This window comes from Cavia porcellus, unplaced genomic scaffold (assembly GCF_034190915.1).
Source record: "Cavia porcellus strain 051 isolate PalLab524CR breed Dunkin Hartley unplaced genomic scaffold, mCavPor4.1 scaffold_22, whole genome shotgun sequence".
Taxonomy (NCBI): domain Eukaryota; kingdom Metazoa; phylum Chordata; class Mammalia; order Rodentia; family Caviidae; genus Cavia; species Cavia porcellus.
In genome coordinates, this window is record NW_026947505.1 from 16,559,043 (window position 1) to 16,575,766 (window position 16,724).

Genomic DNA, 16,724 nt, shown 5'->3' on the forward strand with positions numbered 1-16,724 from the left:
GTTGGGAATAGTTTAACTGGTATATATTGTGTGTAACTTAAAATTCCAGGTGGGTAGGTCCAGATGGGAATGTCTTGTCCTTTTTTTTTTTGGTACTGGGGATCGAACTCATGACCTCGCACTTACCAGGCAGGTGCTTATGCTGCTGAGCTAAATCCCTGGCCTCGGAGTGTCTCTTCCTAATGCTGGAGTGTCTCTTCCTAATGCTGTCCATCTATCTCATTAGCTTAAAAAAGAGATTCAAAATGGGTATTCTATTCTGGGCCTTACTTTTTTGTTTTAGGAAGAGCTGCTGTGCCATGTGAGTGGCAGAATATTTTAGTCCAGCGTGAGGACAAAGGACTGGCAGCAGCAGAAACGGGTACTCACACTGTTAGGATCCACCTCAGGCTCTCTTTTGATCTCTTCTTACTCTGCTAATTTTATGTGCTTCCTCTTGGTAAAATTGTTCTAGCCAGGCACATTCTGGGTTGTCTGTCCTCCTCTAAGAGTTTCTGGTTATGTAATTTGTATTTTCCTTTCTCCGTGTGTACTGGCCTGTGATATGTTATACTGGACAACAGCTAAATTCTGATATTGTATGATTTTTCTCATGCATATATTTTTTTCACCTGGATTATTGTTAGTTCCTTAATGAAAAGCACTTTCTTTATCCTCTAGAGCATTAATGTAGGACTTTGCTTAAAGTGCTTGTCATAGAAAAGTAATTTTTTATTTCTCTTTATTTTTGCATATTTATAATTTTCTTACGCTTCTTTTCTAAGATTTGCTTATTAATGATCTTGATTTGTGCTTTCATCCTACCTTGTCTAATTGAAAAAGATCTGCTGTTTCTCTGTCTCTCTTTGTCTCTCTCTCTGTCTCTCTCTCTCTCTCTGTCTCTGTCTCTATCTCTATATATCTATATATATGTGATCAACCCCTTCTTTCATGGTTGTTTCTTCTATCCTTCATTGCCCTGCTTTCTAAATAGACATAGCAGCTTAACTTCTCATAGAAATACTTGAAGGCCTTAAATAAATGAAGATAATTTATTACATTTCTACAGAAGGTTGTGAAACTACCTGTGAGAGCTGTACAGAGGTAAATATGATACCAGCCTTGTGCATTGGAGTTCATAGACTGGAGGCAAATGTAGGCTCCCAAAAGCTAGAGATTCTGTCACTTGAATTGGAATAGCCATTAGGCCAAGGAGTTTTCTGGCTTGGATGTATGCTAGACTGAAAGAGATGATAAATAATAAAATAATATCCTTTTTATATAATAATGACTTCTCTCCAGCAGATTAAAGAATGATATAATTTTCATTTCTGAGCAGTTGTGAAATTCCATCACGTGTGCTCTTCCTGGTTCCTTGTATTTGGTTTCGGAATAGGAGAATTTTTTTTTTTTTTTGTCTTTGCCCTCACATCGATGGTATTTTGCAAGCGTTTAACTTGATACTTACTTGTAAGAAACTTGTGAGAGTAACCACCTTGACATAATTTTGAAGAAAGACAGTGCCCCTTTCTTCCTCTTTCTCATGCCTCTATCTGCCAAGCATGCAAGGTCCTTGGTAATTTGCCACTTAGTAAGTTTTTACTCTAACTGTTAGAACAGGAACTAAATCTTTGGATTGTTTTTCTGCTTTGAAACAAAAATTACTTCAGGACTATAGAATGTTAAAAAAGACACAGTAGGAAAAAGGTTAATTTTGGAATAAAGTATGTACTTTAAAATCTACTTAGATTTTTCTCACCCTTTTAAATATGTAGGCATTAACAATTTTAACTCTGTGTCAAGGTTTATCAGATAAAGAGGTATAATGTAATTACTCTTGAATCTTACAAAACCCACAGAATATCTTTTGTTTAAACTTATTGAATTTTGAATCATTCTATATTACTGTTTCGTCTCTTTTCCCTTATGATGGCCCTTTCTGTTCTACAGAACAAATTAAAGGTGTTACTGATAAAATTTTAATTTTCCAGCTGTCAGAAAATCTGCCTATTGTTCTCCTTAATCCTTCCTCTCCCATCTCCTTACCTCAATCTTCCAGGCTTAAAGAGGGGCAGAGCCTGTGAGTGGTGTTTAATGTATCTCACCAAAGCTGCAGCTGGCGTAGCCATTCTGTCATTCAGCCCTTGTGCCGAAGGCAGTGTGCACCATCACCTAGTAGAAATACGCACAGAATTTACCATTAGTGTTTATAGCATTACTGTATAATATAATATACTAGCATTTTGAACCTGACAGACCTTATATGCAATCCAGCATAATAGTTTATAAAAATCCTGGATTACTCAGGAAATTATTTCATGCAAGGTGGCCAAATGATTAAAGTATTGATAAATGACCTATCAGGTTTCTATTTTAATATTTCTTTAAATAAACTGCAACAGAATTACATGCATACTCTCAGTTGTGTTAGAAAATTAGGATTTTTTGGATTCGTCTGAAGAGGAAGTCTGAAGACAAAAATCTACATTTATTAATCAAATTAGCCCTTGATACTGTGAGCTTCACTTGCGAAGGTGCATTTTGACCTGTCTGGAGGTAAGCTTGATTCTGTGTACCAGTCTAGATACCCAGAGAGGAAATCTACTGAGTGGCACCATGACCTATTTGCTGTATTCACTTATCTGTTCCTCCTCCTGTCTGTCAGCAACAATTTGAAGTGAATCAAGTAGGAATGCTGTAATAAGCTGTCTTCTGTAACAGAAAGCCTGTATGAATCAAATGTCACAATTCATTCTAGGCAAATAGCTTACAGAGAATGTGCTAACCTCCAGAAGTTTGCTGCTTGTGATTTCTGAAATGTGTTTTAATGGAAAGTGGTGCTTAGCAATTTTTTAAAAAGATACTTAAAAATTTGGGGTGCTTCTTTGGCTGGAAGTTGAAGGCATCCTGTTTATTATCTAACAGCTACTGCTTTGTCTTTTCAAACAGATTATGCTCTTTTATAAACATAAGATTCTGTCTTTTCAAGGTTAATAACAGAAGAAATAATATGAAAAGAACATGAAGTTTTGTTTCTTAAAATTTGTTTTAATGACTTGTTTCTGATCTCCCTTGATGATGATATAAAAATTTTAAGAACATGGAATGTTAAGATATGCATATTTCATAGTATTTTATGAATTTGCTTTCAGAGTAATATGCATTTAAATATATTTTGTGTGTTCAGAAATAGTTTTATCACCAAATATTTATTTGGTTTTTCCCTGTGCTGAGAGAAGTAGAAATGTGTGGATTTTAAAAAGTTGTTTATGGATTTTACTTTCAGAGGTACACTACATAGATTAGCTAACAGGATTCTCCCCTGTATCCATATGTTAGTAAAACTGATAAAGTAGTATAACTTATGAAGATAATATAAAAGTTAAACAGTGCCAAGTGATTCTAGGCTGGAGCTGGTGTGCGAATCATCCTGAGGAGAAAGGAACTCCTGGGCTGTGAAGAATGTGTTCTGAAAACCGAGCAACACTTGGCCTGTTCCACTTTCATTGGAAAGGATGAAATAGTAAGATACAAGCAGAAATTCTGAGTTATAAGGAAAGGTTTTAATGTAGCTTTTATGTTGAAGTTAACATAATAACCTGTACTGTAAATTTTTATTCCTTGTTTCTTTGTGCTTTTCCCACTTAGGCTTTCTTATTCCTAGTTGCATGATGATTTCTTGGTGTCCCTTAGTAGCATTATAATACAAAAGTGTTTATGCTTTCTTCCTACTTTCCCCCCTGTAGAACCAAAGTTCTTAGTTTTTTAAATCAAGCAGATAAGCAGCCAAACAATGAGCAGTTTGAATGAGTGACTATATTTTTTTTTGGTACTGGGAATCAAACTCATGACCTGTGCTTGCCAGGCAGGTACTGTGCCACTGAGCTGTATCCTCAGTCCCAAATAAATAACTTTAATGTGTGAATGATGACCCACACTGTTTCAAAGGTATTTGTATTTTAAAAGAAGATACCTATTCATTCTAAGTAGTAGAGTTTCACTACTGAAGCCAAGAGCAGTGAAAAAGGGCAGCTGGGGGGCAGTTGGGCATCTTTGGGCCAGGCAGGCCTTTTCGCTGAAGATAGTCTTTTTTGAGGCCAGCCTCCTGGTGTGTTTACACTGACACTTCTGATGATCCTGATCCCCGAACCCTCTGTGTTCTTCTCTGCTGCCACACAGCTTCCCCCTAAAATAGTTAGATTAATCTGTGTGCATGTGTGTTTAGGTCAAGCAAACCCTTAAGGATTCCAGCACCTCTCCTGTCCTTGGTGATCAGCAAGAGTTTTGTTGTCACTGTCTCTTGTTTTACTTTGTTAGTCATTCACCAGGAATGAAAACCTTTTATTTGGGAAAAATGTCAAACTGAATAGAAGCAATTATTGCTTCAGATGCATTAGTGTTTAAAACTAAAATATCTTGAAATGTACTTTTTTTCTCAAATTGTCCAGAAGTTGTTTTGTCATCTTTGTCATCTACTATAAGAATCAGAAATTCAGGTGGAAGTTGGGTTAAGGAAATGCTTGCTGATTACTAAGACCATCAGACCCTTCCCTTCGTGTTGGATCCTGTCTACCTTGCTTCAAAGCCATAATAAAGTAAAGTGTTAAGTGATTTAGGTTATTCTGAATTTACAACTTGATTTCCACTTTGGTCAGTCAAAATAAAAATTAGTTTGAACACTGCTGACCAGTTGTAGTAAAAACAGGTTCATCAGGCCTGTCCTGTGGTAAAATCTGCAGCTGAGATTTATAGATATCTACTGTCTTTCCATTTGATGATTTCATTCTTAAAGTAGACTCCAATATAGTGTCATTAAGGATTATTAGATAAGTTTTATTTTACTGGACTGCATTACTAGGTTGTTTTTAAGAAAATTTTCAATGAGAAGTTGAGCAATTGCTGTATTCTCTTATTATCTTAGCTTTTGTGTCTGGGTGTTTAGAAGGGGTGAGAAGTGAATACACGCTATTGGGTGTTGTCTCAGCAGCCAGGAAGCTGTCAGCTGATGGGCTTGATACACAAGGGCAGATAGCCTTTCCGGGGAACAGGGTTCCGTTTGCTGTCCTTGCTACCAGCTGTGCTTCATGATTAGAATCTTGTTTATACTTTTTAAACTATAGAGACACAGAGGATTTTTACGATGGTGAAATTACTCTCTGTGATAATACTTGTAGTTTATGTCACCATACCTTTGTCCAAACCCATACAATGTACACCTCCAAAAGGGAACCCTAATGTAAACTATCAATTTTGTAATAGTGATGTATCATTGTAGATTCAACGGTTGCAGCAGATGTAATACACTGAGGGAATGTTGCTAACTGGAAGGCTGTGTGCATGCGAGGGGTAGTGGGTATATGGAAAATTCTGTACTTTCTGATTGATTTTGTTGTGAACCCAAAACTGCTCTAAAGATAGTGTGTGGGTGTATATATGTGTATAGATACATTTCCTTTATGTATATTTATATATCTGTATGTACATGTTCATTTGTATATTATGTACACATATCTATCTTTTTAATACAAAAATGTTCAAATTTAAATCTTATTAATAATCGAGACCTTATCCAAAAATTTTCTTTTGCTATCAATGTCTCCTTTGGGGATTAGGCTTTGAATGTACATCACAGAATCTCTGGCTAGGATTTCTTTTGGCTGGGGTTGGATGAACTTTGGGGACAGAGGTATGTTGGTAGCTCATTCAGATAGTAGGAAAGAATTTATCTGTGGTAAATTGTGGTGTTAGCCTACCTCCCGTAACAGTATATCTATTGTGCTTGCTCTGTGGGTACCTCTTTCCTTGGGCTTTTATATTTGTACAGTGTAGCTTACAGTTAGTCCAAAATACATAGCCTGGAGCTCTAATGTATGGATTGCATTGTGCATTTCCCCCTCCTGGCTCCTCAGCACACAATAGCTGCAGTGTGGCAGATCTACATGGAGACAGCAGTGGTGTTTTAGAAAACGCCAGTGGTGTGTGGCATCCACTGCAATCTGCTGGGTAAGCAGTTGCTCAAATTCCTCCAAGTTGAGAAGCCTCCAGAAATGTCATATTCTGGCCTCAGTAATAAATGCCACAAATAACAGCATAGGCATGGGGGACTTTGCTCGGCGTCTCAGATTCCAGCCAACTTTCCTTTAGCTGGGTCTGCTGTAGATTTTTTCTTTTTAAAAGAAACTTCCCAAAAGCTAGTCTGCCAGGCCTTGAATAAAACATTTAAAACCCATCCAAATTACCTTGCTTTGTCTCTGTCCTCTGGATGTCACTAATGAGTTATGCAGTTTAAAAAAATCTATACCTTAAATATTTTTTTCCAACTTAATTAATGTAAGTTGGCTTAGGTTTAAGGGGAGACTGAGAGGAAAGATTGCTAAGTCTATTAGCACTTGATACAGAAAATAAGATGTCTTTTTGAAGCGTATGTGGCTGGTTTTAATGATAGTTGTGTAGTTTTTTATTGTTTAATAAGCCGAATGCGACAGAGATTGATAGTTTGTACTCTATAAAGGTTCTGCTGTAAGAACAGATTCAAAGCAAAGGTTTGCTTCAGACAGTGTAACAGAAAATGGCCACTGACTAGTAGACTTCAGTCTGTTAGTTACTCAGGTCATGTTCTGTTCCAGTTCCGGTTGCTCCTGTCTTGTAGAAATGACTGGTCACTGTGATGCATAGCTGGCCACTATGATGCACATTGTGTAAACTAATCCCTAACTGACAAGCCGTTCTACCTCTGTACTTCCTGCTTGGGTATCTCATATGAGCTCTAGACCACCAGAGATCAGGGCCTGATATGCTGGGTATGATCTTGATCAGTACCCGTCGATGTAAATAAATCTGCCTCTAAGTCCTGGGTGTTGCTTTGGTGTTTCTGTTTGCTATTGTAATAGCAAAAATAAATAGCAGTGAAATCAAATGTCTTGTTGAAGGAATATGTACAGTGAGAAACCCCACTGCCCCTTCTGCATAAAAGTGGGCATGGCCTGCTCATAAGAGAAAAGGGACAAATTAGGATTTTTTGCTTAGTCATTCCCCTGTTCTCAAAAAGAATTTGAAAATGCTCCAGTTTACCAAAGAAAAGTTAGTATACTACGTAGAATTGTGAAAATAGAATGTAGGTCTGTGCCTGTTCTTCTCCCAGAATTTAGTTAGCAGTGTGTGTTTGGTTTAATTCCTTGAATATCTGTGAGTCGGTGGCTCATGAACCAGAATCCAGGAAATTGTGATGACTGTGAGCCAGAAGCCTGAATTCTAGACTGTGCCACCTTTTTGGCCCATATTAGTGTCACTGAGCTGTCCCATCTAGCATATCTTTTTGGCCTACTAGTGAGCTGGTTACCCAGTGAAGTGCTGCCTTGAGGTAGGATACACTTTTTTTTTTAAAGAACTCAATCTCCAAATGGAATAAAGTTCTTAACGGAAAAAGGTGAAATACTGCAAGATTGGTGTAGGCTTCAGAGGAAAGGAGAATTGGAGATTTGTCTAAAAGCAGAAGAGTTTTGACATTTGGAAATAAAATAGAAGTAAACAAGTTGAAGAAATATCTTGGTAAGTCAGGGCAGTGTCCTCAAATTGGTATGAGAGCTGATGGACCAGCATATTGCTATCTTTGGTGCAAGTTGTAAAACTAAATTGCCTGTGTGTTTTGCCTGGTTAGCAAAACATATATATTGTCCTTTCATGCAACAGAAGTCAAGCTGTTTCCAAGAAAACAAAACAATGACAATAACCTTCCTGGCTAGCAGTATAAATATTTGTAGATATCAAAATAAGAATTCAATTTTGTAAAATAAATTCAGAAAATCGAAGAGAAAAATTAGATCAGTTAAATGCTTTAGGTTTCTAATTTGTGAAGTAGGGAGGTTAGATTAAATAACTGAAACTTTTTAATCACGTTTAACATCAGTTATTTTTAAAGCAGCTCCAAAATGTTCCATGATTTCAGCACCCTTTAGTAAATCCATGAAATGTGTCAAACATTTGGCTCTTTGAACACACTTCATTCAATTTTCTCATCATCCATCGCCATCACAGGATGAGTATTTTTATTTTAAAGAGAAGAAACCAAGGCATGAAAAAAAAAGTAATTTGCCTGTGCTCACTGAGACATAGGGCTAGTGGTCATACACAGTAGCTAATTCTTCTTTCAGTGTTAGTGTGTTGACATTCAGTGATTCTCAAGAAAGGTGATACATACCAGAATCTGGAAGGGCAAGAAGAATCTTTTCACTTTATGTGCACCCCACGTTTTTATGTACCACCTTTGTGACTTGCATTTTTTCTCTCTCAAATGATAATTACTATTGGTGGAACATGCTGTAAACAGCATGAAAGCAAAAAAGCATTGAGCCTCGGGGTGGTATAGCTGCCAAGCAAGTTTGTAATGATTTGGGACACTGATATGTAGCACTTAATGCGTCTCTTCAGACTCTGCTTTTCTGTACTTGATAAGAAGAAGCATGCTATTTTGGTTGCTTTTTGTATTAACTTTCATAAACATCTGTTTTAGGTTCTTATGAGACCTTCTCTGTTTTTCCTGATACTACCTTTCTTTTTCCACACTTTTGTCTTCCCTGGCTCATGTTTTTTCTCTTCTTGTCCTGATGGCTTTTTATATGTGTTAGTAATAATGCATATATCAAATACTTTCAGGTGCTGGTTTTCTTCCTTTCTTTGATTTGTTTTTTTTTGTTTTGTTTTTATTTTTTGATACAAGGTCTTCCTTCGTAGTTCAGGCTGGCTTTGAATTCACTATATAACCCCAGCTGCCCTTGAACTCACAGTATCTTCCTTCCCCATCTTCCGAGTGTTGTAATTATAGGTGTGTCCACCATGCTCAGTGTTGTTAGTAAATATAAATAATTAGTGGTAGGAAATACACACAGATGAATGAAATTTTTTTATCTCGCTAAGGAGCTGTTGAGTTCTTTGTGGGCATTGTAACTTTCAGTACTGCCTCTCTGTGTTCCCTGCATTACACTCCTAGCAAGGAGTCTGATAAAACAGCTGCAGACCTCCTCATATACTGTCTGTGTAAGTGCAGCTCCTTCACATTTTTCTTCTTTGCAGCATTCTGAAGAGTGTTTCCAGTTTTATCTTGTAGTTCACTGATTTCGGTTTGGATTATAAGTTAGTTATTATAGTATTTTTATTCATTGATGTTTCATTTGATTCTTTTTTGGGGGGGAAGGGTAGTGAGAGTGAAACTCAGGATGTGGCGTTTGCCAGGCAGGTGTTGAGCTGCTGAGCTGTATCCTCGGCCCTAATTCTTTCAAAAATAAGCTCTAGTCACTTTTTCCTTAATATTTTAAAGTATTTATGTCTTTAAAAAGATAAAACAGTTATTTTATGTTTCTTACCTGATAATTGTTTAATTCCCAAGGATCTTTGAAGATCTGATTCTGATATTGCGTCCAAATCTTTATAATGGTAGCTGGTTTACATGTCTGTTTTATGAGTTTTGATTCTGTTTAATGGTACTTTGTCTATGGAAATTGCTTACTTCTGCTAGACAGGTGGGCACAACCAGTCTTGGAACAGTTTAGACTGAGTTCCACTTTGGTACTTTTTAATCAAACAGATAATGTTAATACCAGCCTCAGGCAGCCCGAGGGCCAGAAAGTAGCATTTCTTGTCTGTCTTGTTTCTTGTGTCATCTTTACAGTAGTAATTCTGTTGTGGGATATGTTATTCAGTGTATGTTGTGTTAAACATGCAGTGGACTCTTCAGGCAAGCAGTTTTGGGAAAATTAGGTTGAATGATATAAACAATTTTTTTCAGAGCAGAGCCTCTCAAAGTATTTACTAGGCAAATTGAAATCTTCACCCTTAGTATTTGTGACAGTAAACAGAATTTTCCTTGTTCCAGTCCACTCCCTTGAGGTGGTGTATATATGTGGAGCATTTCCTGGGCCAGTGAGACCAGTGGAATGCACTTGGACAGATAAAGTTGGCCCTTGGTAACCCTGGCTTTTTTTGACTGCCTTCTCACTGTCTTTTTATGTGCATCTCTCTTATGTATGGAGTGTGCGCGCGCGCGCACAGCTTGTATTTAAGCTCCTGAGCAAAGATGTGATCATGTCTGGTGACCTTTAGAAGGATGTTGCCATTGAGCAGAGCTCTTGTATCGGGTCAGAGGCATCGGGCCGCTTTTCTTCAGGCCAGTTACCTAGCCATCCAGAATAATAGGTGCGCAAGACTGTTTTATTTGTTTTGCATTCTGTGTATTTATGTTTTTTAGATTTTATTTTAAAGAGAATAAAACCAAGCAAAATAAAACAGAATAAAGCTAGTCAAAAAAACCAGTGTAAGTGATACAGGATTCAAAACAATACAAAATCAGCAATGATGGTTACCATAATGCCTCTTGGTGACTTAATAGCTGCAGATACTTTTAGACATAGTAAAAATCAAACAAAACAGAACAGAATAGAACCAATAAAACCAAAACAGTGGCTGCAATAAAGAACTTCAAAACAAGAAGTAGTAAATCCTAAATGGTTACCATCATGTATCTTGCTATCGTTGAAATAGCTGCCAATGATATCAGATATAACAAAATCAAACAAAATGGGGGCTGGGGATTTAGCTCAGCGGCATAAGCGCCTGCCTTGCAAGTGCATGGTTGTGAGTTCGATCCCCAGTAGCAATAAAAAAAAATTAACAAAACAATAAAAATGATACAGGACTTCCAAAACAAGATAACAGGGAATTAACAATGGCTATCACCTCATAGATGCCACACTGTATACCATTACCTTCTGAATAGATGATCAGACCACTGGCCCTTGACCTGCAAAGTCAGTGAAACATCAACTACCACAAATATCAAATTGCATTTCATCTAAATAGCTATCATAGCAGCCTGTGTTTCTCCAGATCAGCCAGTGGCTTACAGGCTGGGGGAGGTGGTCGATGTTTGGCTCTTCTTGTTTCCCAGTCTGTGTGCTAGAAGGGCTGGGGCCTGGCTGTTGCACTGTAGCGATGCCCATGCATGGTGCTAGTTTGCAGGAAGGGCTTGCTTCTTGATGAATTTGATTCTCTTTCCCCACAGTCCACTAGTGGCATTGACTGACGAGGGAAAAAACTGGGGTCTGGTTGTCCTCCAGTGGTGTTGGCAGCTTGTGTGTGGTGCTGGTTTGCAGGGAGGGCTCGCTTCTTGGTGAATTGTGGTTTTCTTCCCTCACCTGCATTCTGTTTATTTTGTCCCCTCCAGTTGAGTATAAATGTCCTAAGATCCTGTGTGTCTAATTTATCATTGTTTCTCCCATTGAACTTTAGAAATGATGTCTGTTAGATGCTGGGTCACACGTACTTGTTAGCATTAGCCTTTTAGTTTGTCAAGTCTCACAGTCACCTGTGGGCAGAGCAGTGGAGCTGCAGTCTTCTCAGATGGCCTGTTCAGTAAGGATGGTTTCCTTTCCTTGTTCTTTTTTGTTTGTTTGTTTGTTTGTTTTTTAGAGAGGATCTCACTGTGTAGTTCAGACTGGCCTCTAACTCACTATGTAGTGAAGGCTGGCCCCAAACTCATGGTGATCTTCCCACTGTAGCCTCCCGAGTACTGGGATTACAGCTATGTGCCACCATGCCTGGTTTTCTTTTCAGGCGTTACTGGATCCACTAATATCTTTTGAATAGAAATCAACTCTGCCAGACTCTGCAAGCATCCTGAATGAAAAATACGGGTCATGTTGTAGGCATGAGCTCTGTGAATGCTTTTCTCTTAGTCTCTTAGGGAAGTTCTGCCCAAGAGAGCGTGGTTTTGTTTTTATTTTATTTATTTTTTTGGTACCGGGTATTGAACTTACGACCTTGCACTTGCCAGGCAGGTGCTTATGCTGTTGAGCTAAGCTCCTGGCCCAGGTTCTGTTTTTAAAATGGCAACTATTGAGAAGATATGATTTATTAATGAAATTCTAACTTTAAGCCAATGTTGGAAGGTGATTTTTTTAAAACTAAGTGTGTATTTATAGTCATTTAGTTATCTTAAATATTTTTATCCTAATTTCAAATAGCATCATAACCAGTTGTTATATATTAATCATTTAGTGCTTGCTATACTACTTGTGATACATTTTGTTTATACCCATTTCCTATATGGGTAAAGCAAAGCAAATGGAAATTAGGTCTCTTACTACGTATCATATCACTTGTAAGCTATAGTTGTATTTAGAACTTTCACATAGGCATAGGTTCTGATGTTTTTACACAGTACACTCTACTTCTATACTCTATATAGACATATAAACAAACAGCTGTTATAAACCTATTTGGTACTTTAACTGAACATTAATCCTGATTGCAAATCTGTAATGATGTGTACAGCACATGGCTTGTTTTATAATCAGTACAGGGTTTTCTTTGTTTATTATTCGATGTGATTCTGTTTGTTTTAGAGATGTTATAAAAGGCTTAAAAGTAGAAGTACTGGATTCTCCTCCTCAAATAAGGTATATGTGGGGAACATTTAAGTTTGATACACTGTAAACTGAAAAGTATACATTTTGGTAATGAGGAGCAATCTTTCTGGGAATGATAAAGCTTGATAGCTTATTGTGTTCTCACTGCAATAGTAGTCCAGTGTCAGCTTATATCAAAGAGCTGGCCTCAAAGTTGGATGTCCCAGAGTGTAACTCTTAATTAGAAATGAGTCGCCACTTTATGCTTTGCCACTTTAGATAACATGCCTTTCTTCTGTGGCTCTCAAAGGCTTTTATATTTCTGTTGACAGCAGCTTCTTAAATTAAGTAAAAAGTTACTCAAGGCAAAATATGTTGAATCCTTAGACAGTTGACCTACTGTCCCAGTTGTATTAACTTATATTTAAAACATCCTAAACGATGAAGGCCACATTGAATTCTAGAAAATTATAAATAGAAGCATAGGTTGTATTGAAAATAAAAGAATCTGTATTCTACAAATAATCATGAAATGAAAAATTTAGTGTCAATAGGATAAAGTATGTAGGTTACATTGAATAACAAGGTTAAAAGTATTCCTGGGACAGTAATACCTTACAGATATTTTGTAAATAACTTTTAGGTATTGAGTGAAACATATTTTTGTCCAGTTTTTAGAATAAATAAATGAACTCCCAGCACTTTTATGCTTTGGTAATTTTACGTTCACATATGGAGCAATAAAGGCAGAGATTATTTTGATCATGCTTTTTAGAATATATGCTTTGTGTGGGGAATAGGAATACTAACTTTTGTATTGTTTATTTCAATTTATATTGTTAAAACATTAGCAGACAAATATATATATATATATATATATATATATTTATAATGAATCGCGTATCTTATATCATGCCCTTAAATTATATAGTACTTGTGAAATTTTTAGTGCTTGAAAAGTAAAGAATTTTTTTCACCCCCAGAAACGTGCCAAGGGACAGGCGTTGTTTGACAGTGTGTGTGAACATCTCAATCTCTTGGAAAAGGACTACTTTGGACTTTTGTTTCAGGAAAGTTCCGAGCAGAAAGTAAGTGATTTCAGCTTCATTCATGTCTTTCTAGAAAATGTTGTCTTTTTTCCTAACCAGTTTATCTCAGAATAATATTTAGCCTTCAAATATTTAATGTGTTCATTATCATAAATTTTTATGTATTGGTAAATATTTTAAAATTATCTGTGATAAGAACCACTTAACTTTTTGGTGTGCATACAGTCATATGTATGTGTTTTGTGTATACTTTCCGTTTATATTACGGGCAGGTTAATTATTTCAGGACTGATTTTGAAATTACGTTAAATTTTTAGCTTTTAAATTCCTAGTGGAGTCATTTGAAGAATTTGTGTGTGTGTGAGGTGTTTTAAAAATACATACATTAATAACATACATACATCACAGTAGAAGATTTTCAGTGGTGGGAAAATTCATAGTGTGGCAAAGAGTAAGGGCAACATAGACTTTTAAAAAGTGTATTACCTGGTGGATGTGTTGATGCATGCCCATAATTCCAGCTACTAGGAAGGAAGAGATAGGAAAATTAAAAATTTGAGCCCAACCTGGGCAATTTAGTGAGACCTTTTTCTAAATAAAAAGAACCAGAAGTTAGCTAAGTGGTAGAACACTTGGCCTAACATGAATGAGGCCCCACATTCAAAAAAAGTGCTGTCCAAAAAAGGAAAAAAGATTGTATTAAACATGACCAGTAGGCTGTTGGTGTTGAGTATGGATGCTGGTAAAATCCACTCACACTTCCTTTATACAGGTGTGCAGTCATTTGTATGCTGAGTATTAAGCCTGCCTGAAAAGCTGGCGAGGAGATGCCATGAAAGGAATGGCATGAGGGTACCATGTGTACTTGCTTGGAGGCCCAGGAAAGAGTGTGCAGACATGAGCTAGCTGTGTAAAGTGAAGGTGCTCTTGCCTTGTTGTTGGGTTGTGGGGGCAACAGAGGAGATTGATGTCAGCCCAACTCAAGATCTGAAAGGCATCAGGACTGAGATTGTTTCTGCTCCTGGAGTTTCTGAGGTACTAAGCAAGAGAATCCAAGTGGTCTGATGCTTAATGCTGAGTCAGGGAACTTCAGGACTTCCTAATTTCCATATGTAAATTAAAGATAGTAAGCAATAAATATTTACCAGGTCTTAAAGAACCTGAGTTAACCTTGAAGCCTTCTTGACTCTTAGAAAAGGGCTTTTCCCTTCACTTCTACTTCACTTTTTGACTCTTAGAAATTAGTGTGGTTGAAAAGATGCCAAACATAGGAGTGAAAAATAAAAGTTTGGTCCAGAAGAATAAAAGTTTGGACCCTATAAAGCAGACACATTACTCTGTGCTTGCACTTGAAAATGGGATGCTGGAGTCTAATGAAGTAGCAAGTTGTGTGGTGACATGTCCCAAGGGTGGCTGTGGAGTGGGGCGTCAGAAGAGGTGAAGGACATTGAGGTAGAGATGAGGATGGCCATCAGTAGGGTTGCTGTAGCATTCTCATCGACAGAAGGTGCCAGCCACTTTCTACCTAGGCTTAATTTTAACCCAACTTGGGGGCAGTAAAGAGTATAGAATCTTTTCTGGGACCTTGAACTGTTGTGAGAAATATGGTTAGCAATACATTGCACATACTTAATTTGCTTTCATAATTTTTGTATTATATAATTTTTAAAATTTTTCCCTGCTTATGTAGATAAGATCCAGTCCTCAGGATATGTAGGCAAAAGAAGTTTCATTTTTCCAGTGTAGGCTTATATGGTAGGCTTATTTTTTTCCACAGAAAATCACTATCTTTACACTAACTTAGCTTAGTCAGTCTTTCTTTGTTTGGAACCAATGCAGTTTCAACAATAGGATACAAGGATATAATCATTTTTCTTATGCCTTTTTCCTGTTTTTCATGATAAGGACTGAACCTAGGGCCTTGTGTTTGCTAAGCATATGCTTTACCTCTAAACTATTCCACTAGCCAGTTTCTTTTTCTGTGTCAATAATATCTTTGATTATTAGAGTTTCAGGTACTTAGTTCAACCTATTATAAAGGGGAAGCAAAGCTGCTAATGCTTTGTATGAAAGTTTTATATGAAAAATACCAAACTGTCCTTTGGTTTCTGTGTAGCACTGTATCTTATGTTGAAATCATGAGTTGGAAGCCTCGCAACTCACTGTGAACCTGAAAATTTGTCATTATTAGTATTAGAATGCATTAATGTCTGTTTAAAATGCTTATGTAAACTTTATTATGGAAAATGTTAAAAATATGTCGAATCAAGCTGTATGTTACTCTTTTCAATACCGAATCCCAAGCACATGTTTTTGTATTCATGTCTAAATGGAACCATCGTTATGGGTTCTGGACTCTCTTTAAAGGGAAAAATATTGTCTTGGATTTTTGATGTTAATAAAGTTTGGCATTTGGCCCAGGCATCATAATGTCATTTTGCTGCAAGGCATATTGAGAGAGGCACTTGTGTAGCTGATGCCCACAGCTAACTATGAAAATTAATTAAAGCAGTTGTCTGATAGACCATTTCCTTCCAGAAATAGAACTCATGTACTAAACTGTTGGCACATTTGAACTATTTTTAAATAAAATTCTACACTCATTCCAGTTAAGCTTTATAAGCCCACATTCTCCCAGATGCATAGTGAATGTTTCACTGTGATGTTGAAAGCCTGTAACTTTTCTCCCGACACCAGCATTATGATAGAGTTCAGTGAGACCTAATTTAGCCAAATGTGTATTTTAAAGGGGATCTGTTTTAGTATCATAAATTCCTCTGGAGAAATGCAGATTTAAGTCTAAACTTCTTTATACTTTTCACATTTGCTAATACAGTGTGAGTTGGGTTGAATTTGTTAATTTCTCTCACCTGGCCAAATTGGGGATCCCCTCCACCCAAAACAAGGCATGGTTAGGTATTTGGAAGATTTCTAACTTTGAGATCTGGGGGTGCAGTCTGAAAGAGGAATTAGAGAGAGGTTCATTTTTAGGGAAATGAATTGTTAAAAGTTATTTTAATATTTATTAAAGCAGCAAAGCAGAGTTTATTTGGGATGGTTGAAACAGGTATAAGGGTGATTGCAGTGAGGTTTTTCAGTAGGCAAGAGAGATTGGGCCTGACTTTCAATACAAGAAGAGTATGCATTTATAATCAAGGAGTAGAATGGGGGTCAGTGGATAGCAGATTACAGAAAGGGAACACTGGAGCATATTTGGGGAATTTTGGCAAATGATCTACTAGACTTTTTGCTGAAGGCAGGCCAAGGTCACTTGAATATTCCTGCCCAACAGTGGTGG

General features: G+C 37.0%; 1 protein-coding gene across 21 annotated transcripts in view; it reads left to right on the forward strand.

Moving 5' to 3' along the window:
- The window catches only part of Epb41l2 (erythrocyte membrane protein band 4.1 like 2), a 181,447-nt gene that overhangs the window by 91,012 nt on the left and 73,711 nt on the right, over positions 1–16,724 (forward strand). For all 21 annotated transcript variants that reach the window (XM_023564522.2, XM_023564521.2, XM_063233490.1 and 18 more), the window contains exon 4: positions 13,361–13,465. In XM_023564522.2, the coding sequence (XP_023420290.1) occupies positions 13,361–13,465 (105 nt within the window). The remainder of the gene's footprint in view (positions 1–13,360; positions 13,466–16,724) is intronic.